At 30.9% G+C, this 25,786-nt stretch overlaps 1 protein-coding gene across 3 annotated transcripts in view; it reads right to left on the bottom strand.

The window, feature by feature from the left end:
- Positions 1-25,786, bottom strand: part of LOC113517266 (G-protein coupled receptor dmsr-1-like) — an 82,436-nt gene that overhangs the window by 32,428 nt on the left and 24,222 nt on the right. For all 3 annotated transcript variants that reach the window (XR_003402264.3, XM_031912491.2, XM_026901898.3), the window contains exon 2: positions 3,700-4,563. Coding sequence is in view for 2 of the 3 variants with exons in the window: in XM_031912491.2 (XP_031768351.1) it covers positions 3,700-4,461 (762 nt within the window). In the remaining variant the exon portion in view is untranslated. The remainder of the gene's footprint in view (positions 1-3,699; positions 4,564-25,786) is intronic.

The raw sequence follows: 25,786 nt of genomic DNA, 5'->3' as shown, positions 1-25,786 counted from the left end.
CTGCTCTTTTCATGTAATAAGCCATCTAAAACGTATACATAAAGTAACTCGGTTGAGGTCTGTAGTACCTAAAAGTAGTCTAGGTTTCAAACGAAAAAGTTTACTCACTATTTTTGGCTATATAGAATATCATTAATGTACCTATATCTTTCAGAAGAAAGTGAAGTAGTTGTGTTTGCATGGTCGTGTTGGACTCAGAAATGGCAACGCATGGGGGGGATATCATGGGCGAAACAATATACTCTGTTATGTCCATGGTACTGCTCATGTCTATAGGCGACGGTTACTACTTTCGATCAGGTGGACTGTCAGCTTGTTTGCCATTCTAAGTTGCATAAAAAAAAAAAAAAAAACCGTACTAAGCCTTAATTCTATTACTATTGGAACTAAATTGAATGATGACTAAAAACAAAGTTACAATACTTTCAATCGTATTAGATTCGGTATTGTTTTGTCCTTATTTTCACATGACTTTAAAAGAACAGCAAAGAAAAGCCAGCAGAGTCTATTTCAAGTAAATGAAACCTTTATTTTGTTTCGACAGAAACATGTATAATAGTAGTACAAGGAACATTAAACCAATTTAAGTAACATTAATGTTCGATTTACGTATACTAAAAGTTATATTGCAGTTTATAGTGATAATTTTATCAACTATAATGTAATTCTTCTTGCAAATTGAAAATAACAATGAACTACTAATTATTATTAAAGTTAATAAGTGAAATATATAACATAATAAATATATATGAAACTTTTCATCATTACCTTCCTCTCGGGGGTTTTGGCAGTGTTTTTCAAGCTTGAAATTCGGGTTGGCAATGGTAGTTAGATTTTGGTGATCGCCCATTAAATTCTCTTAGTCGCCTCTTATGAAATTTATTATTAATATAATTATATAATATTATATATTTAATTACCCACGGGAAAGGAAGAAGTGGTGCTAATAATAAACTTTTACATATTCCAAAATACTTATGAATATGTAGGAGTGTCATATATATATGTCACGTAGAGATCGAATTCACAACCTTCAAGCTGAGATAGTATGTTAAACTATTATATCATTAAAGATACAAACACATAAAGAAATAAACATAGCTTAGAACCACCTCAAGTAAACCAGTTATTAAAAAAAATTGTCTATATATTTGGGATACCTGCAAATAGACACCCACACAGATTAACACCCTTTTTCGCATCAAGGGCAAAAAAGGTTATGAGTAGTGGTCGTTGACGTTCGATAATTTGATATGCTTCTATGTAGTACAGATACATCACATATATTATTAATAGTTTTTATATTATTATTTATCAAATTCGAAATTGGCTCATCTTTCTATTGTTTCCATTTGGCTCTCTTTTGTGCCCCTTGTTTTCTTTTTCCAATTGAACATTGGGGAGGAACGGATTTTTAGTAAAGCGGACTACCAATTCAATTGCCAGCAAAATTTTTTTTTATACCACTGAGGTGGCAAACAAGCATACGGCCTACCTGATGGTAAGCGGTTACCTTATGAACGCCTGTAATACCAGAAGTATTACGCGCGCATTGCCGACCCTGAAGAAACGTCTTTACCCCCCTTTTAAAGAACCCCATGCTGTAGTCTCTTGGGAAAACCTCGGCAGTATGCCCTATTAGGTCGACCTCCACGTGGGTCCCTCTAGAAACCATCGTGAACAATTCTTGTTGAATTCGTCACGATGGGTTAACTGACCTGCTTTATCTTCACCTATCATCTTTCACTGATGCCCCGTCAGTGTATACCGATAGCGCGGGTGGGGTTACCATTTCATTATCATTCATTAAAAAAATGAACACCACTCCTGGTGTACTTTTCTTGGTTGCCTACAGCTTCTTATCCCCAAGGAAAAATCATACAGAAATATAGAGGTATCTGATAGATAGTATTATATTATTAAAGTCTAATTTAGTGAGGTGTATAGCAATTTTGGAAGTTTCGCCCACGTGTTTATTCGCCACGTCTGGCACCAAGGCCTACTGCGCACTTTACCCTCGTCAACAACGCTTACTTTGTCCCTAACATTCTGAAAATGGTAGCTTAAGAAAACATTTCGAAGCCATTATGATATTATTGATAACAAATTAACACGATCGGCTGTTAAATAACGGAGGACAATGTTTTTTCTTGTACTTAAAAAAGTCTTACTGGCTTTAAAAAAGTACAAGAAAAAACATTGATAAGTGGCAAATGAATTTATCATTATTAGTACATTTATGTGTTTTTATAGAGATAGATTCATTTGCAGAGATAATATACTCTAATATATGCAAAAGGGGGGGGGGGGGTTGTTAATAAAGCGGATTACCAGTTCAATATACCCTATCAGGTCGATTTCCATGTGCCCCCCCCCTGGAATTCATCGTACTGAATTTCAGGTATACTGACCTGTCTTTTAATTTTCACCTATCACCCCTCACTGGTGCCTTGCCAGCATATACCATTAGCGTAGGCAGGGTCACCATTCCATTACCATCCATTAAAAAAAATGCATGCAAGCTCTTTCTTGTATATAATTTTTTCAATGGATATATTACTTGATGTCTCGTTTCATCGCATGCACGCAGTGCGATAACGTATTATAAATAGATTCATTTATTATTGTTGTAAAAGTGTGGAATATTTGGTATTAAGGTACTTGAACGTCTTAACCGATTTTTATAAATGATAGCGTCGTTGAGTGCTACATATGTATATTGGTTACACGATTAAATTAAGGTAAATATATCTATAAATTTTACATCCACTTTACAGTCGCATTTTGTCGCATTGACTTTGTGTCATCCACTTGTTGACAGAGTGTGAACGGTATTAAATATTATATAATAATTTTTTTATTATCTTTCAAGCAAAATGAAATTATTTGTAATTATATATAATTATCTAATAACAGAACTACCATATACAATTTCTATAGTTTTTAATAGCCAGTTTCTTATTATTTTAATCCCACAGTGCTTTTTTCAAGGCGTTTTCGTCCACGCACAATCACTCTTTGTAATGAACTTCCAGCAGCAGTATTTCCGAACCGATACGACATTCAAGAAAGGAGCACATTCCTTTTTAAAAAGCCGGCAGTACACCTGCAATGTCTCTGGTGTTGTGTGTGATCATGGGCGGCGGTGATCACTTACCATCAGCTGAGCTGCGTGCTCGTTAGCACAGGGGGTGGTATAAAAAACATATATCTTGAAGGCCTGTTTTTTATAAGTCCTTTTTATTCGCTAGATATTTAAGGACTATCAGCATAAATAATGGGATTAAGATTTTTACGTGAAACAAAATAGTATTGAATATAACTATCATAGTTATTTTAAAATTATATGATTATTAAGCATTCGAATTCACAAAAAACGTAAGTATTTTGTATAATAAAAGCATAAAATCAAATTGCCATGGAATGTGTGCATTTGGCTGCGTGCGTCAACTCTGTCTGAATCTGTAATGAAACTCCCCTATTTTAATTTCTTTATCATGTAAAAAATGCTGTAATCAGTAAAATACTGAACATCTCACAAATGTATCTTTAAATGAAGATCTTTATAGACATTTTTTCTTTATCACATAATATTGAAAATTTGGGTAATATTGCGTGTTATAAATTGAACATATTATAGGTATCTATGTATATATATATGTATAAAAGTAAAATAATGTGACTATAATATAAACTTACCTCGTTCGGTCCAACTGTTGACCGCTTGAGAAGTTTTTGCCTTTTTCTTTCTGTTGTTGTTAACTTCGATATTAAACATGTGCTTAGTATTGACAGAGCTATACTTGGAACAAGTTTAAGTATAACACTATAGATCCACATTATTGCTGTGACTAATTCTACATTTTTGGACATTTCTAGCACATACACGGTCCGGTTATGAGGCAGTGCGAGATCTTCGGCAAATTCTGAATTGTTTTGCGGCGTAACTTCACTGGGAACTATATTCATTGCGAAATAAATAGGAAGACACAAAAAAGGGCACATTATATATGCACTCACTATGGCAATAGTCGTATTTCTTTTACTGCACCAAGTTCTGTTCTTTTGTGGATAGGCGATAGCAATGTACCGCCACACTGCTAAAGTAACGGCCAACCAAATTGAGATTGTATGGAAAGTTTGACTGAATATGGAATGGAAATAAACAAAAACTGTCCACGCGTATGTGTTTTTGTTAACTTGAGGCCCAATTTTGATGTTCATGTGAAGTGCGTAGGGTATATATTCGAGCATGACTAGTAGGTCGGCGACGGCGAGTCCGGTGAGGATGGAGTTTGTTGGGCTCGTCATCTCTCGGCGGCTGAGTACGGCAATGTTGATGGAATTCGTAGCAGAGCCTACAATGCAGATGACCAGAGCGATGTATCCGTGGAGCCGACTGTACGCCTTGTTGAAATCGGTGGCGCCGGGCACGCATAACGCGTCGGTCGCGTTCGCCATGCTCGCCGTCCACTCTCGGTTCAGTTGATGTTGTCATCGGCGCTGGGACGGTGGTACACTCACATCCAATTCAGACTTCCCCCAGTTCTTCATTACGCAATCCTGAAAACAAAATAAAATCTTTATTAGTGACATTTATTTAGTTTAAAAAATAGAAGTTTATAAAATCCGACTTTATGTTCTTTGTATAACATAATATCTTCCCCGATAGGGAACGGATTTTAATAGTTATTTTTTAGTTGAAATAATGTGTTTTAGGTTTATCTTACACTAATTAAGTCAATATGTAATTCAATGTTTATAAAAACTTATTATCAATTCATAACTAGCTATAATTCTGTTCTATATAAAGAAATATGAAGATATAATCTCGATTAGTAATTATGTGAACCTTCATAAATTCTGATTTAGTTAAGCGTCAACAGAAAATAGTTGATAAATTACTGTGTTTATTTAATTATCATTTAGGGAGGAAGACGTAATTAGGATCTAGTACGTTATGTGGGAGTATTATGTTATCTATGATAGGGGTTTAAGTATGTTACTTCACATAAGCGGACGGAATGACCGAGTTGATGAAGGATATATTTATCCGATTGTCGAAGAAAGGGGAATAATGTTTGTCGTTAAGTGTGCATAGCCTTTGTTCAATCTCTATTACCTATTTTTTATAAATTTAATATGTTAGATTCGTTTTAATTATATGACAATAATATAAAATTACTAATTACGAGTATATGCTCATGGGTTCGTATTTAAGGGCATATTTTATACGTATTAAATAAATTGAATATTATAAACGACAAAAATTATTAAGCCGAATTTCCCAGACACGTTGTAAAGAAGACATCAGTTTGGGTACTCCTGTCCCATTCGTGTTTCTGCCGTAAAGTAGTGTTGTTTGCATGACAGTATTTCGGTTTAAAGGGTGAGATATGCTAGCTGTTAGCTTGTTTGTCATTCTAAGTTGACTAAAAAGCCTCCTGTAAAATTTTCGTCAATAATTTTTAAATTTGAGTATTTCTCTGCTATGGTGTACTTCCTGATTTAATTGAATCTTCTAAGTGATACATAATAATGATAAAAATTAATAATTACGATTTGAATATAAGAAAATGGCTATAAGCAGTTTCAGTGTTTTTGTCGTTCTCATACATACTAATTGCTGGTTTACTCTTAATCATACTGCTCGCAGATGCTTTAAAATTTTAATTATTTAATGTACTTTGATAATAAACAATTTGATGTCTAGCATATTTTTCAAGCTTCAAGGTTGTTGAGTTGAGTGTCTATTGTGCGTGTATGATTGATATACACAAACTCAGACAGCCATTGGCGGTATTGCATGTGCGTCATACTTGTTATGTACCAATAGTTATATATACGTACGTATATACACCATTATATAACAGATTTGGTTTGTAGGATACAAAAATATCATATTGGGGGATAAAATTGTTAGTAATGATTGGTTGGTTTGGTTTGATATCATCCATAAAAAAAATGTTTTTTTTGTTATGGATTATAATGAAATAGATAATGAAAAAAACTTCGCATATAGCCCTGGTATATAATGGCGGGACATCAGTGAGGGATGCTAGGTGTGGATGAAGTAGGTCAATTAGCCCATTGTAACAAATTCAACGATAAATCAATCACGATATTTACCAGAGAGAACCATGAGGAGGTCGATCTGACAGGGTTTATTGTTAGCAATAGGGTTGCCAATTCAAATTATTAACAATCCTTGGTCCCCTAGTAATAAGGTTATTGGGCCCATTAATAGCAACATGTCTTGTCAGCTCAACTTTCACGTGGTCCTCTATGATAACCATTATGAATAACTCCTGGTGACATAATTACAATGGACAAACTAACTTGACTTCATCCTCATCTAACACTACTCACTGGTATTTCATATACCAATTGCGTAAATCGAATTACTATTCCATATCCATTTCTTAAAAAAGATAACACAATAAATGTGCGTATTATTAAATTAGAAATAGTTTTTTACCTTACTAGAATTTGGAAGCTAATGGCTACCTAATGGAAATTTGCCTAGAGACATTGTCTGGTACCATGACCATAACATAATAATGGGTTATTCCGTATTCGTCGTATGACGTCTAAATGGCTCATCTGATAGAAAATGGTATCCGTCGTCTATCGACTTCAATACCATGGCCATAATAGAATAATTGCTGCCGGAAGAGTAAAAAATAAAAATCAGTTGAGCTAGGAAAAAATATTATGGGCGAATGTAAAGAATTATAGTGTTGCTTAGTCATCCAACATTCCAATTCAGCTTGTTTATTTTCCGAACTAACAGCAAGTACTGCGTAAAAATTCATGTATCAAAATCAACCGCCACCACCACAATTATTATTGATACATACTATTATTATTATTGTCCACTGCTGAACATAGGCCTCCCCCATAAGGGGGTTTTGCCAGTTGTTGCCACGCTTGGCAGGCGGGTTGGCAACCGCAGTTAGGCTTAGGTGATGTTTTAGGAGATACGCTGCTGCCCATCCCTAGACTATTAAGTTCTCCTAATCGCCTCTTACGGTACTAAATACATATGAAATACGAAAATTAGTATATATATTACTAATATAGTAGTAAGAATAGTACTATAGACACGTATCATTCACGCTAAGCTGAGGTTTTTATTGTAAAATTAATAGCGCTCAACTGTTGTCATTCTTAAAAATTGAGGTATCATAGTATCTGTACAAAGTTATGACTGCTATATCCTACTTTACAAAACCAAACATAGTCATCGAAACAGGTGCTTAGCAAAAGTAACACGAGCGAAAACGGATACCCAAGCAGACGACTTTGTATAAACTCCTTCCGGCGTGTTTTTGTTATTTACTTCAGATTTATCTTTGTATTTTGCAAGACTGACGTCGTCAAGTGTAATATTTTTATAGGTTAGAGCAATTGTTATTGTTATTAGATGATGGAAAAAATTTCTGATAATAATATAAATAAAAAGAAAACAACCTAACGGCTCAAATCTTGAGATTATAGCCGTGAGCGTATAACTTTTTAACTTATTATTGGATATACGAGTACATATACCTACTGGTCGCAGGCAGTTTATCGATTATTCTGTTGTAAATGGCGTAAGAGTAGCACTTATAACATCGTTCTCTGGTGTCAAGAGTGTTTAGGCCGTCTTCGTTATACGACAAGGGGTCTGAGGAGACTTTTGGAGTGAACAAAGAGTATGTATGTATCCAACCACAACAATACGTACTCTCTGAAGCAAGAGGTATAAAAACATTTTCATACTTTATATATGTTTCGGAGAAATTGATATGAAAATTGTAATAATGTTTTGGTTTGATAGTAGTAGCAAGTGATTTAGAATATATAGAAATCTTGAGATTGTAATCAAACAACTCACAAATATTCTTTTATGTTTTATAAATGTTGTAATTTGAAAACAATTTGCCACCTTTGTGGTATAAAAAAAAAACCGTTCATTTTATGAAACTTGGAATAGGAAACATCGAACGGTCCACTAACATAGAAAGTAGTGATCGTCGCAGAACGTTCTCAACAATATACATTATCAGTATTATGGATATCACAGAGTATACTGTAATTACCATAAAATTACTATGTATTAAATGAGAAGATTAGGGCTAATACCCTGCTATTATATATAACGTCTAAAGTCCTCACTCAATAACTGAGATTTGATATATCAACTATGGTGTACACAAGCGTAACTCGAATGGATATTGTAGTCCTACTGTACATATATTTCAGTACTTCAATATACCTGTATTCATTTCTTGTAATTGCTTGTATCTATAATAAGTTTACTATTGTAATGTTTTGGATGAAACAATAAAGAGTATCTATCTATCTACACCGATAGTTTGTGTGGCACAGCTGGAGGGGTAGTAAAAAAGTCTTAAAAAACTGTAGAATCATTTGGCTTTAATATTGGCGGGATCAGACTGTGACTACGATCTTTATTATAATTGTATATACATAAATAAAAACAACTTGAAATGGATTGGAATGAATTATAGAAAAGTGCAAATGATATTGTTTTATTGGTTTGGAGGATAATCCTAGAAGCTTATTAATATGACTAATGACTGTTTGATCCATTTTATAAATTATATATAATATTATATCGATCTTGAATGTTTTGACATCAACTATAATATTCTGAAATAAACTGTCTACACAACCCACGCAATAAAACCCATGCAGTTAATCTTTAGTTTTAAAAGAAGTTTGATAGACATACGTAGCTCTTAAACAAAGTGTGTTAAAAAGAAAATGTTTACAAACGACTGTAGAATAATATAGTAGAATGGAAATAATCTTTATTTACATAGACTTGTTTACCAGCATTTTAATACCATTAATTAGATTTTAATATTGGAATTAGAAGGTTATTTGTGGAGATCTATCACCAAAATCTCGACAGATTATCTTTTCAAATAATTTTGCATCCTTAAGAGCCTATTTATGTCCTACTCTTAGATTATATAGACAGAGCCTCAATGCTCAAAAACAGGTTAACTTTTTGTCAGCTAAATGTCAAATTAGCTCACTCGTTTTCTTTTATTAATCTTCTACGTAAGCATACAATTTATTTTAACGTATTATTTAATAAATAAAATGAGTATTTACGCATTAAAAAGATGAAGAAATTATAAGAGAAAATAAATAAAGAAGTTATAAAGAAATCACCCATAACTATTTATCACGCAAAATTGTATGAAAAAGTTGACCTGCTTTTCTCGAAGCATTTGTATGGAGACATTCTATCTATATAATCTGTCCTGCTATATTAGGATATTAGCTTGTTATTAACACGCTTTTCTTTCTCAACATGGGTTTTCCTTGTCTTATATACTTAGTTCCCATATGCGACTCTTATGACTTTCTGTGGATAGAAAGTAATGGTAACATTTTATTGTAATACATAAAAAAAATATGCTCAGGAAAATATATCATTACAAAATCAATTACTTCATTTAAATTAAAATTAAAATTGGCATACAGAGAAGGGAAATCAATATAAGATGAAAGCGACCAGCAGCAGAAGGTATTTGTGAAATTAAATCAATTTTCCTAAGGAACATGAGCCGAAATATATGGATTTATTTTCATATTGGATCTGGGGGAATAAAAAAGTATTTGTAAAGGGGGAATTAAAAGTTATATATTTTGGCTAATCCATTATTAAAGTTACTAGAGTTCGTTTTATTATACTTTGATTGTTACACCTTCTACAAGATTTATGCATATATTTACAAAAATATTTATTTATATTATTTATTTATTTATTTTTATTTATTTCTAAATATTTTAAATTATATTTAATAAATAGAATTTTTTTGCTTCATTTACAGACCATAAATAGATCAGTCTTAGTAAGTAGCTTCTGTTTATAAATATGACGGATAAAATAAATCTCATTAGGGTATATACAATCGTGTTTTAGGAAGCCCAATAACTCCATATAAACATTTCTGATAGCAAAAGAATTGAATTATCTCCATTACCTATAATTATGTTATTTTCGAATAGAGTTACATTTTCCTCTAACTTCACTAAATGTAGTTACAGTTAGGCAGAAATTTCGGAACAATGCGATGTCATTGTGCTTGAAATAAAATTCCCCTAGTGGGTGTAGTTATTTTATTACTTCTGCACATCCGACTTTGTTAATAGGTACTGGTAATGTAATTACATCTACTTGCATTGAATGAAATTATTACGTCTTAACACTTCTAGAAATCGCCAATCAAATAACGGTTTGATGCTTTTGATGGATAGAATAGGAAGTCAGAGAAATTAGATTGAATAAATTTTGTCTTTGATATTCAATTGTTAACTGCCCACGTAAAATTATTTCAACCTATTAAGCAGCTTATCAAACAGTCGAAACAATAATCCAATATTGTGTTTCTATATCAAACAAGCATGAAAAATGTTCGAAAAGCTACGAATAGTAGGTATACGTTAAAAATATGAAAAAGCTATTGTTGTCGTTTCAAAACAAAGCACTCTTTTAGGTATTGTTCTATTATTAAAATACAATTAAATGACAAATGGCACTTGAGCAATAGGTACTGTATATATTTTTTTAAATCATATGAGCGATTCTAACAATTTAGAAAAAAATTTAGTTAACGGCGTAGATTTTCATAACTGCGTATTATAATCGTGCCACACTATTATTCGTATTAACAGATATTATTACTAGTATTATAATCATGTTAAAATGTAAATATTTATATGTTGCTTGCCAGGCAGTATAAAGTACATTATAGATTGGTACCACAAATTAAAAGTTCGTTGTGTAACTTGAGTACTAATTTTGTGTGTTTTCTTGGAATTTCTAAGGAAACGGAAATGGATTTGAACACAAATAGCTGCGAGAAATAATTAGGTATGAATAAACTCTTCATCATTATAACACCCTATCACCTAATACTGAACATAGGTTTTACACATAATTTCGACATTTATGTTCCACAAAAACCACCAGACTTCAATCGTGACAGTTTTATTTAAAAATAAAAAAGATCACTTGCATCAATCCCCCGCAACATTTTTGAGGTCGAACCTCCATTATGTGAGGGTCACCACTCGAGAACTTTTCTTTTTATACCGGTTATTAGTTGCTCGAACTGTGTGACCAGCCAATTGGCTGGTCACACAGCTACTTCAGATGTAATAGAATGTAAGTTAAAATCAAATATAATTCAATTTCAAATAATTCAACGCTTTCAAATTTACATAATTTTGATGTAATTTCTTATGAATAAAGATTTTTAAGTAATATGAACTCTAATATAAATATTTGTTAAAATGAAATGTAAGTAATGTTAACGGGGCTCGAACGCGACGGATGCAAAACTGAATATGATTTTTATGTCATAGATAAATTATAAATAGGTATTTTTACAGTACATTTCGTTTGTTTCTTGATAAGAAAATTGGTATCCAATGGTCAAATCTAATGCTTCATTTACATATAGGAAACAGAAGAGATTGACGTATATCACTTATTATAGAAATTTTGTTTCAATATTTATCTCGGTCTGAATATTGAACTCAAAAACAGATTTGTACAAAGCCATAACGTGTTTTATTTTGCCATCTCCTCTACAGAGTTCGATAAATTTATACAAAACATTACCATAGAATAATTTCGGATTCATTAAATTTGGGTTACATCCAATCTTTTCAGATTGAATCTATGCCGGAGGGTTAAAATTTTTCAATGTAATAGGTAAATTGGTAAAGGTAGATTAAGTATTTTAACTAAACATTTTTTAATATTTAGATAACATTCCTGAACCCAGGATATGCGTGTTTGGTAATATTGTAGAATGCAATAAATAAATTGAATTGAATTGATTGTCATGTGAATGAAAATATATGTGAATATATATTATATTTTATAACAGAGTGTTATTAAATTAAAGAAAGCAAAACTTTACAATATAGTCTTTATTTTAAATCAAACTATGAAACATATATAATGAGATAAAATATTTAATATTGAGTATAAAAAAAAAATATGGACTCATTTAATATTTACATACATAATATGAACTAAAGTCTTATAAGCAGCTAAATGTAATTAAAGTTATTAGGTAGGTAAAACGTCATATTTTTTTTAAACTCTCATTCTGTTTGATTTGCATGGTATTGTAACTAGGTTAATTAAAGAATATAATAATAAAACAATTTTTTTTTTTATAAAAAAAACTAATAAAGGTTTAAATATAAATCGATTTGATTCAATCTGAAGCTACTAGATTACAGATAGAAATAAGATAATAGAGAGTAGTAGAAGAAGATTACACAGAAAGAGCAAATGCTTCAAACTTCTGACAAAAGTCTTTTTATCTCGAGTAGGAGTTAAAAGTAGGTTTCATTGTCCTATTGCTCGACGAAAGTGCAGTATTTAATTAAATGTTAAACTTCGCTTTGTAGAACGTTCTTTTCATTGCAAAACTTCATTGTATTTCAATTTTTCACACTACATTTTTTATTTGTGGTTTATGAAAGTGCAAGAAGAAAAGCATTGTATTAGCAGTCAATTATTAACCATAAGTCTTCTTGTTAATGGAAGTTTTGTTTGCGTCAATTGTTGCCTTTTCTATAAAAATGTTTTATAATGCAAATAAAGTATAAGTTATTCATTCATTCATGGTCAATACATCATTAATGATGACATATATATATATATATATATATATATATAGGACATAAGACAACATATGATAAAAGACCTTGAATGATTTGAATCATTGAAGGTTTTTTAGACATTTATAAATGATTTTTGCACAAAACTAAGAAGTACACACTCGTAAATAACAATAACTTTATTGACATTAATAAGTTCATAGTTATGTATTCCGTTTATAATTGGTAATAACTAGGAAAATTGAGCGGTTTTACAGAGACCAGTTTATATGAAACGTTAATGATAATTATAGGTAGTAATCATAATTGTGAGAAATCAATAAAACAATGGTAAGTAGCAATTAACATTAATGTAATATCATACAATCTGTATCAGCATGAAATTGGAGCACCTTATCTCTTTAGTAGTATGCGTTCGTATTTATTGTAGATATAGCTTTTAATATTCAAATAAACTATACGTTATATAACTATAGGTTATATAAGATTAGATACTTTTACAACATTACCAAAGAAGTCAAATTGATTTGCGTGAATGACTTTATTCAGTCTGCGAAGGTAAATATGGATCCAATTTGTTAATGACATTTCTAAGAACTCGTTAAGGTTCTATAAGTTCATGTTGCCCCCGGATATTAGTTGTCTTGTGTACAGGGTATCCTAATTTCAAGACTTTATAGTATTTTAATCGAAATCAGTTTTCACATTTTCTCATCTTATTATATCAAAATATAAAAGATAACATAAAACTAAATTTTTTTTGAGAACACTATTTGCTGTTACTTGTATAATTTTCTTTTCAGACTAAATATAAATTAAATTATATCTACAGATTTTACTAATTAAAACTCAATTAGTACTTTAATTGTTTTTTTTTAATCCAATTTCGAATATCAAACAAGCTTACCTCATGGATAATATTTACCGTCGCTATGAATACCATAGTTATCACAAAACAAACACTGTTACTATTAAGAGTGCTCTCGTGACTTAAAATTTATTAATCCTAACTCATTTTTTAAACCAAAACCCGTAACCCAAATATAAAAGCAATAAATAAATATTTATTTAGTGCTTAACTCTTTAATAATAAAAAAAAGAAACTGAAACCCGTATGAGCTAGATTATCAATTTCTCTCCAGATCTCTGTATTTAAGAGGCTCTTTTCATAGATTAAGGACTTTCCTAAATCTATGCCTTCCATGTTAAACTCTATTCCAAATATGAAATCCTATTTGAACCTACAAACAATATCCGACTTAAAGTTGCTCTGAATAAGTTTAATTTCAAACTAGTCTTCATTTAAAATAAAAACAAACAGAACTTGATATTTTGAATAGAGCTTAGATTTATAAATTACAATGTCTCGTTAGGTTTTATGGTTATAAAGTATACATAAATTTGTACCATTTATACCCATGAATTTGTATGAATGTCCGGAATATATTAATTTTGATCGGAATAATGTAATAATTCTTTAAGTTGAAATTTTCGAAACATTTTCTTAGCGGTGCTAATAAAAATAAATGAAAAAAAATCAAGTTTTCTACACGTAATAGTTTCGCCTGTGGTTTGATATTCAATATTAGTTAGGACAAACGATTCATTAAACGGTATAAATAAAAAAATCGTAACTTAATCGTTGTCGTTGTCATTTTATAGATACGAATAAAAACCCTTTTTGGCACAAACATTGTTAGAATAAATAAACAAACAAAAGATTGGATAAATATAAACATAGAAATAATAAATGTCGTTTTATTAAACTGCCTATCAACAGTCGTACCTATCTACCCTAGATAAGCAAGTACCTGTTTATTTTGTAAAATTAAAATAAAATTCAAATAAACAATACCAGCAAAATTTATCTGATCTGGTTAATCCTGGCAAAATGAAAATGGTGATTTATTTATTATATTTGGTTATCACCCAATAAGCTCACGTATCGTTTAATTAATTTTCGAGTGTATAAAACAATAATATAACAACATGATACGAAAATGCCAGTTGTCTGAACAAAATAAGTACGTTTACTTTGAAGTCATATTTCTACTCAAAGAAAGTTCAAAGCGACAAGTTCAAACAATGCGGCAATTTCACAAATAAAGACGTTGGAATTAAATTATTTCTAATCCGGGCTTTTTACTTTAGTTCGAGATACGTAATGGATTTACAAGACTTATCCTAGAAGGTTATTTTATCTATTCAACGTTCATTTTTAAGGCAACAACATTACTATGATCCTTTAGATGTTATATTGCGTACGTCTGTACGAGATTACCACACAGGAATCATTCATTCGATCAGTTATCGGTTTATGAATGAACTTTGTATACCGGGTTTGTTGAATGGATTTCTCCTACATGCCAATGTAAATTGAATTTCCAACATGTCATTTTCAATCTTTGCTTTTCAAATATGGAATTAGGACCTGTAATAAATGTTACAATATTTATTTTATTCATATCGCATAAATTGAATTTGCAATTTTATTTAGGTAGCTGCAATTTTATATTATTTTATTTTATTACTATCAATATTTTTTTAAGGATTCTTTGCATTTGAATTAGTTAGTTAGTTAGTTATATTTTATTTATTCATGTTGTTTTTCAAAAACATGACGTTAAATGAAAATATTTTTTAAACATTTATATTTAATCAAATCGCTTGTTTCTTTGTATTTTAAGCTTTGATCCTCTTTAAGGAAAGTTGTTTATTATTATAAAATTAAATAATCTATCGGATTTTGGATATTTTTACATAAACTGTACAATAACAGATACGATACCATATTGTAATCTACAACAAAAATTACTGTATACAGAAATTTTTATTGTCAAGGGGAAATTTAATGATAGATCTTCATTCCAAATATTAATAATATTAAGAGTTTATCTTCGAATTTCACGCAAATGGATTAATAGTATTTGTTAGTTATTATAAATACCTACACATCTATGAAATAATAATATAGAATAAGAGAATAAACATAGAAATTTTACCGCAGGGCATATTAATTTAGTCCTACAAAAGGGCTCCTCACAGTAAAAACACCTTTGTACACACTCTGCAAGTCACGACTCGCGCGAACTCTCTACTTGGAACATAACCATAATAGAATATGTAACCTTTAGAATAAATTAATAAAGCTAATATTTAGCTTAGATATTAAGGATAGGAAATCATTTCGTGGAAAAGTCAAAACACGTAATGTATAATTAATCCTTATTAATATAATTATTATAAAGAGGAGAGACTGTTTTTTTTTTTTTATACTTGTTTGTAATGGATAATCATAAAAACTATTCAACCCGTTTTAAAAACTCTTGTACCTATAAAAACTATATTATTGGCGTATAACACAGACTACACATTACAATAATGTAACTTAAAATATAAACAATTAAATCTGATATAAAATACTAATTTATTTTACTATGTAACTACCTGTACCTAACCTGAGTCATAGTATTATATTATCTGTGCCCGAGTGAATGTTTAATGTTTTATATTTTTAAAATAAAGCGATTTTTCTAAAAAACTTACATTTTAACATCTTTTTATGAATATGCAGATACTTATTTGATTAATTATTTAAGTTAAACTTGGCATGAATTTTAAGAATTTATTGAAAACAAAGTGCTAAAATAAAATAAAATATATAAGTTGTGTTCTTTTTAAAAAACACAGCATGAATAACATATCGTGTGAGATGGAGATTCTTAATCTATGGTACGAAGTAAGTAATGGAGGCGATGTGATGCCTCAATTTAAACATAATGACATTATTATTATGGGAGGAAATTTAGAAGTTCGTAGTAGGTACTTACTCGTATACTTACAAGTTAATTGTGTATTAAGTATATGAATAACCAAAAGTAGAATTATCTTTTCTATAGATTTATTTTTATGGTAATTTTGTAAAAATTGGCCTGACCAGGAATCAAATCCGGGGCATTACATATACACAAAACAACGTGCCTACCACTGCGTCATTAGACGTTAATATTTCATTATTGTTTTGTTGAAAAAAAAAATATCCCAATACATATTCAAATTTCGATCCGAGCCCAATCCTAGCAGCTCAGGCTGTGTTGATAGATCAATCACTTAGGATAAGTCTTTTCAAGCTACTTTCAAAAGGCTATAGGCGGAGATTATTTATTCTGTATTTTTTTGGATCATCAATTGTCCAAGATTTTGACTTTTTTATATTTAATTATTAATATTGATTACGCTTTCAAATAATTTTGTTTATGAAATAAAATCTTAAATTATAACAATAAATAAAGACCGTAAATTGATTTAAAATATTATACTTTTTGTGTCCAACCAAACAGTGATTACATTAATCAATATTTTATCAAGTGACAGCCTAGGTTACGGGGGGACTTCGAATCGCGAAGAGGGGAGAATGAACGATGGATAACGGCACCGATTTGTCACAAAATCGATGGAAATTTCCCACTACCGGTCAAGGTACTTTATGCAATCGACTATTTTTTTGGAAATAATGATAAATACTGTTTTATTTTACTTAATAAGTTCTTACAATATTATAATCTTTTAATTTTATTTTTATATTAGAACTAGTTTTACTATCGATTTCAAAAAAAGCAGGATCTCAATGTGATTGCATTTTCGATGCTGATAATCTTAATATTTATTAATTTTCATTATTATCAATCGTAATTTCGATTGAATGAAAATTGACAAACTACAAACCCAGATTATTTATTATATTATCTTGTTCACAAAATATCGTACAGTTTGATCAGTTATACTCATAATACAAACTACAAAATAATAGAGGACTCCGTTTTACATAGAGCACGCCAGAGAGAAAGTTTTCCTAGGAAATAAAACATACTTAATAACATATGTTACATGTAACATAGGTTGAACTGCTATTAAGTGGTTTGTTGTAGAGGAGGATTATCGACTTACGCCATAGTCACTTTTATCAGGACATTAAATATTAAAAACCAAATGCGTGTTTAATATGTCTATTAACTCATATTCATAAATTCGTATCACTTAATTGCCTTATTTTTCTTGACATTTTTTTCATATACTGCAGTACTACGTTTATTTATAATAATGTAATTTACAAGTGTAATATGAAATATATAAATTACTATCATAATTTCAAACATTTCTTGTTCAATACTGAAATAAAAAATCAAGAATCGTCATGGAATCAAGAATCAATTCCACAACAGTTTGTTTAGTGGTTAAAGCACCAGTAAGGTTAAAAAATTTCCGATACGAGTATATATATGTAAACCTGGTTAATTTAATTTGCATTTCAGTATCTTAAGTGCCATTATATTGTTTAGATTTTATTAGGTTTATTTATTAAATTACTTGCCATGCTGTTTGTATGTTTGCATTAGATATTAAGTGAGAAGTGAGAATTGACAAATATTCTTATTTACTTTAGTTTGTGTTAGAAAAGAATTTACTGTTTTCTGCACAGGTTCGTTCATGAAATATTGCACGACGCAGTAGATGTAGTGTAATGTGTGATTTAAGGTATATTTTGTTTGTAATCACACCGTGGTTTGTCTAAAAGAATTAAGCGAGTAAAAACATTTTTTGTAATGGAAAAAATTGAAAACCCTTCCGGTTTAATAGTTTTCACTGGCGAACACAAGCGAGAATTGGATAGGAGAAGATGAACTCGCGTTTGAGATAATCGTACAAACTTTGTTCAAAAGTGTGAAAGAATAATGAAGGTAAGAAATCTATCGCATACATACCACTTCTTTTCATCTGAAATATATTTTCATCGGGACTTAAAAAAAAGAGGGGTTCTAAATCGGTTATATCTTTTTATGTTTCTTATGTCATAAATTTGACACTTAGAAACCGATTTGTAAAATTATTTTTTGATTGAAAGGATATAGTTTTTCAGATTAGTGTTTCAGATTTATTTTTTGTTTTTCCACGATTGAAATATTTAAATAAAATTAATAACTTTAATTAATCACTGATATAAATGGAATAGGGCCGTGTGGTCCCGGCATACAATCGGTCGAGGCATGGGTCGTCTCTCTCATCTCAACGTCCCTCTCACATCACCAAACATCACCATCTGTGGTAGCCAACCAGTCTGCCAAGTGTGTAACTACTGGCAAAGCCGCTGTTATGAAAGAGGCCTATGTTCAACAGATGACAGTTAATGGCTGATATGATGATGAAATGGAATAGTAAACCCATTTGCGCTATTGGTTAAGTACACTACGTCGTATGTTCCGCTAGTAATGGCGGGAGGGTACCCCGTCATACACTACCTCTCATTGATAAGTGAGAGATAATAGGTGAAAATGAATACAGATCTGTTGGCCTATCTTGAGGTATTCTCCAGGAATTAACCACAATGGTTTCGTTTAGGGACCGTGTATAGGTCGACCAACTGGGGTATATAGAGGAGGAGTAACCAAATCTTGCAAGCTAATCAAATCTTAATATTATCATCATAATTGAAGGCCAACCAACAGTGGTCTCAGGCATACCCAATGATTACATGACAGTTCAGGACATATTGCTTTGTATATTGTTTGTTGGACATCTCGTAAGAAGATTTCCTTGTCTTTGTCCTATTACTTCTTGTCAGCGCAATATCATGGGCGATAGAGTATACTCTGTTATGTCCATGGTACTGTTCATGCCTATAGGCGATGGTTACCACTTTCTATCAGGTGGACTGTCAGCTTGTTAGATATTCTAAGTTGCATAATATATATATATATATATATATATATATATATATATATATATATATATATATATATATATATATATATATATATATATATATATATTCTTTTTTTATGGTCCCTATTCACCGTTTTACTTGGAGAGTAATGTTTCATTTAATTTTAGCATAATCTTATTCATACATATATTAGATCATATAAAAGAGAATAATAGATATAATATTTGTTCCAGTTTAATCCAGATGCTACACGTCTAGTCACGGACACTTAAGAAAAGTAAATATTTATTGTATTTATTATTAGACAATGTCAAAACTCGATAGACGTAAATTTATAGAGTCAATAAGAGACAAAAGCATTTGGCATTTTATCAAGGCGTTAAAATAGCAAGCAAGTACCAGATGCTATTTTAATAAAAAGTTTGGTTACCGATAACCGCATGAAGATTCAGTTAGATTGCTTTACGTCACTCGCTATAAATTTCTGTTCATTAATTTTGTAACATTTAATAGGAAACCTAGCAATTTATCTGCTCCAGTTAACATGTTATGTTGAAACTTAATAAGGCGAAATATATTAAATTATATTAATATACTTCACGTTTATTTCCACGGGAAATCTCTTTATTAAATTACGGGAGTATTAAAACAAAGTATTATTTTTAATTAATTGTCTTCATTACACAACTGTTTCCATCAATAGATTGAATTTAATGATTGTCAATAAAAAAATTTTTTTCTATTTAAACATTTAGATACTGTTTCTTAGTCATAACTTTAATAAGACTACGATATCTATCCGAGGACAGAACCATTTCAAACGCAACTCATTTCAATCTAAAAACGTATAAGATAGGTGATGCTAGTTGCAGCTGGTGTTAAGCAAATCAAGTGTCCATAGATGAAATATCACTCATGATGTAGAAATCGTCACTGATAGGTATGTACCTAGATATATACACTGTGACCATTACAGAATGCACGTATCTATAACCCATAGCTTCTCCTAAAAAAAGAGATATAAAAATAAATTTTTAAGTTTTATATTCAGTTTTTACAATAGTTGACAATGAATATGTCGACGTACAAGTATATATGTATTATGTACGACGTATACGATGGTTACAATAGACAGTTGTTATAACCATTCATTAAAAGTCTGCTCTCAGAATAGCACTCCCTCATTCTGTCTGATTATTGGCGTATCATTTTGTATTAATGGTAACAGTATTAACCTTTTAATGAGATAGTACACCTGCTATCACACATAATCTAAATAGGTTTAGATATATTTTTCCACTTCTATTAAACCCCACTTAAATATTTATATGATAGCACTAACAACATCAATTTGACTTTTTTTCCTTGGATCAAAACACTATAAATTTATATAAGTAGCTTATTATAGAGCTCTGATGGCTTGATTTATTTACAATTATTATAAGCAATTACTTATAACATTTAAATACGAACATCATCATGTTATTTTTATCTATACCCTAGTAGTAGTAAAAAAGGTATCACAGAGGAAAACAAGCGGCTAGTTCGCATACTTATTTTCCATGGAGGCCTAGGCCCTTAAAAGGGGTATCATATACTATTAAATATGTCTTTGTGCATATTCAAGAGTACTCCACCTTCTTTTTGGTGTGGGTGCCAGACAATTCTGAGATGGGCCGACTCATCCGGTGTTCCCCTTAAATAGGCCTATGGTATCATGAAAGCTAGTGCATTGCTTGTCTTATGAGAATATAAAGGCACGTTGTTTAAAAAGCCGTGTATTGTAATGAAAAAGAAAAACTTCATAAACCATTTTAACCTATATGAACCTACATGTGCGAGGGCGACATTTCGATACCCAACTGTTATATATATATTTGGATATTTCCAGTTCTTTGGTGAGTGGTGCCGTTAATTAATTACATAAAGTCTTAATACATGTACACGTACCTAAGTGTCATGCCCAGCTCCGATTGGGGTCGGTAGAAACAATAGGATGCCCAAGTTATGGTGCAAACAAACCTCTTCCACTTACTCCACATTCATCGATCTATTTATACAATAACAAGCTCTCAGGTTTCGAGTGCTACATGTGATCTATGTGCAAATAAAGCTGATAGGAATACAACGCATTTTCATCAAACATACATACATGCATATGTATGTATGTTTAATGAAAATGCGTTGAAATATACATGTATAGAATACTTGCGATAACTTTTATGCATGTTACAATAATGATGTTGTGTTACTTTAGAATATGATTTATGCTTAAGTACCACTGCAATTATTTTTTTAATGAAAATAAATTTTTTATACAACTTAAAATGGTAAACAAACTGACAGCTCACCTGATGGAAAGCGGTAACCATCGCCTATAGACACGAGCAGTGTCATGGACATAACAGAGTGTACTGTTTCGCCCATAAAACCCCCCATGCGTTGCAATTCCTGAGGAATGGTAGTTAGGTTGTTATTCCTCTGTACCTTGTAAATTCACGCCTATCCCACCCTTCAAACCGAAACACAGTCATGCAAACACAACTGCTTTACGGTTAAAACACGAATGGGACAGAGGTACTCAAGCAAACGACTTTTGTACAGTCTCCCTCTGGTCTTACAATTTACGCTGCATACCTGTTGTTTTGCAACAAAAACTTTTATAGCTTTTATACTACAGATGCATATAGAATCTGTTCAGAGAACTGTTATTCTGTACTATTGTATATCTACCTATAGACAGATCCTATAGTAAGATTGGATTTATACTGTACTATATTAATATAGCGAAACATTTTTATAAGGAAACGGGCTTAACCAGTTTTTGTATTAAATTCATCATTATCGTATTCAAAACAAGTTTTAGTAAAACGTCAAGTTAATTAGATCTATGTAATGTCGATTTATTATTCAACATTTAGTAGAGAGGCCTTATAAAAAATAACTGAGCCTTAAGCTATAATGTTTTAAAAGATTTGTTGAAAGATATTATTATTCTCAGTCTGAAATATTTAGTCTCAGGTATAATTAAGGTCATAGGAAATATACAGTTTTGTATAGAATTTATTTTTAATTTTTTTTAATGGTTATTTTATTAATCGAAGAGACATTCCATTACTGTGGGTACGTTCTCGTCGTTTTAATAAAAATACAAGTACATTTTTGTATTTAATAGACAGCTTGGGGAAGAGAATTGATGAATTCTTTATAGGGCCTTATCGTCGCCTTTCGGAGTTGAAATTGTTCTCCTATAAAAAAATGTTATAGTATTAAAAAAAAGGAATTCGATTAAGAACAATATCTGGAGTAAATAGCAGGTGATAGAGTTTTACAGTATAACAAAATATTTTTTTAAGTTTTCAAATACCATGCCAGCAAAAGAAATATATAATAACTTAATAGTAATAGGAAAATTAATCTTACATTTTTTATTTCAAATAATACATACAATACCTACTTCTAGTACTTTTAATTACCTTTTTGATAACATTTACAGCCTTTATTCTCAAGTACATATTTCGTTTTCCTAACATAAAATCTTTAGGCGATAATGTACCAGTATATAAAATTTTTCATGTAGAGTTTTGATTTTATTATATGTAGAAATAAGTAGATATGTTATTTAAATAAAATAATAATAATAATTGCTTGCGTAATGCGGTTTTACAATAAAACTAAACCTATAAAATAGGTATTATTTTTGTTTGGGTTTATTTATTGACTAAACAAATGTAGACAAAAATCTATCTGTAAAAGTTAATTCTCATGACGAATAAATAAAGTTCCTTTAATATTTATAACATCAGCTTTATTAAAACCTAAAGATACCTTATATTAGTAAAAATAATTTAATTATCTTTACTTACATGATTGTGAATAATATTAATTAAAACATACATATTAAATAAAATTATCGTAGCACGTACAAAAACAAATTGTATTTTATAAAAGGTCAAAAGAAAATAAAAACGAATATTATTATTATGTAAAAGTTCGTTCGAGCATTCAAGTACGTAGATCATTTATGTATATAGGATGTTTCGCTCAGGGCAATCGTTTGGCTGCACATGGACCCTATTGTTTACTCCCAGTCACCCTCTTTCTCAAACAACCCATTATTGTCATTAAATTCATATTCAGAAAATTGGCTTGTTCAATATAAATATCGCATCCGAAGATACACGTGTTCGATAATGACCATTTACGTATAAAAAATTGAGAATACATTGCAGTATTTTTTTTTGTTTTCGTAAATGGCGGTGTCAAAGTTAAAACTTCCATATTTTGTAAGCTAATTACTCTATTTCAAATTAAACACCCACAAACAATGTTAAATGTATTTAAAAAGTTTACCTCGCGACATAAATATGTTATACGCATAACAATCATTATCACCATACTGCCTTAATACATTCACCTAATTTTATGTTTTATTCGGAAAATCATACATAATTTAAATTGTATAAACATGTTTAAAATTCTACTTTAACCATTTGTCCTTTATAATATTGCCCACATAATGTATGAGAATAATATTACAAATAAATTGAAAAACATTACGCTATAACAAAGCATATCGGTCAGACGGACAAAGTGACACTATCTAAAGATGTCACTTGTGATTGAACAACTAGACGACAGAAAAGTAATAACGGCATAGTTTTTATCATAACAATAACAATTGTATCGTTGACAAATTCAAGTTATGAGTTATGTCATTGGCTTATAAAATAAAAGTATTTACATCATGTATATTGGCCGTGTGGTCCCGGCATAGAATAAACCACCCTTTCCTTTCCCGTGAATATCGTAAGAGGCGAATAAGGACGAGTGAGGGATGGGTAGGAGCGTCCCTCTTAAAACATGTCTAAACTGCTGTTGCCAATCGGCCTGCCAAGCGTGGCAAATATTAGCAAAACCCCTTAAGGAGGAGGTTATAGTGGATAGTTGAAGGCTGATATGATGACGTCATATATATATATACATGATGTATACATGTGATTTATATATATAAACTGAAATCAAAAGAAAAAGGGCGTGACTTTATCTGCCTCTAGCTGTCTAGGTTTATTTATTATTAAATATTAATCTTAAAATTAATAAATGAAAGACACTGACTAAAACCAAGAAATATAACAAATACATGAGATAAGAAAGTAGACAGGTTTTGTTGATGGGTGAAAATGATATGTTAACCCCGCCTGCGCTAACGGGATACGCTGGCGAAGTACCAGTAAAGGGTGATAGATGAGAATGAAAACAGGCCAGTTAGCCCATCAGGAATTAACTATGATAGTTTCCAGGGAGAACTGCGAGGAGGTCGACCTGGTTGGGTATATTGCTAGCAATGGTATTCTCAGTCTCCATTACTAACAATCCCTTTCCCCCCAAGGAGACAGGTTCCTAGATGTTATATACATTTTCAGATGTAGATATCTAATAAGAAAGGATTTCCTGAAAAGGAGAGATTCGGATCACGCGGGAAAGAAAAAGAATAGCAAAAGTAACCGAACCTTGTTACATTACTATTCCTTAATTCATAATCATATCAAATACATTTGGTTTGTCTCACTAAATAAATAACATTTTCATTAGTATACAAAAAGTAGGTTTATTATATGCGGCCAAGGACACATGGGAGTGGTAAATTAAAAATTATATGTTTTTCGACTATTCTTTAGGCGTTTCCGACAATGGTGCTGACCACGGTGTAAATCGCCCACGGAACGTTGCTTAAAATGAAAAATGGGGGCTATTTGGATCATGTTATATTTTTGATGATAGTCCAAATCACCTCATCGACAAGTATATTTTTTCTTTTTTCATTAGAATAAAGACAAAAAACATTGACAAATGATGGGATGATACGTAGATACAAATTTAAACAATTTGAATTTAGAACGCGGAATATAGAACGCATGTATCTACAAGTTAATTTTACCTCGAAACATAGTTTTTTGTTTAACAAAGAAAAATAGTAGCTTCAGTCGTTACTAAATTGATATGGAATCAACACAGAAGAAAGGCCTATTGATTGCGGTTTCGAATTAGTGATGTATTCGTCATATAAATTGTAGCAAATTAAGAATATGCTCCTTTTCATCCTTTCTCTTCCGTTTTTCTTATGGGACTTTGAAAGGCAAACAAATTGACGGCTCACCTGATAAAAAGTGATAACCGTTGCCTATAAATCAGTGAACAGTGCCATGGATATAACAGATCGTATTGTATCGCCCATGATGCCCTTGTGTTGCCATTTCCGAAGAATAAGGTATTACCTCTATACCCTGTAATTTAATTGCCATATACAATTGCTTTTAAACTGAAACAACCATACAAATACAACTGCTTCACGGCAGCAACACGAATAGAATACAACAGAGCAAGCGACTTTTGTCA

Source organism: Galleria mellonella, unplaced genomic scaffold (assembly GCF_026898425.1).
Source record: "Galleria mellonella isolate WM207_F2 unplaced genomic scaffold, CSIRO_AGI_GalMel_v1 utg78, whole genome shotgun sequence".
Taxonomy (NCBI): Eukaryota; Metazoa; Arthropoda; class Insecta; order Lepidoptera; family Pyralidae; genus Galleria; species Galleria mellonella.
Note: the sequence above shows the minus strand (reverse complement) of the source record. Positions and strands in the feature narration are given on the sequence as shown.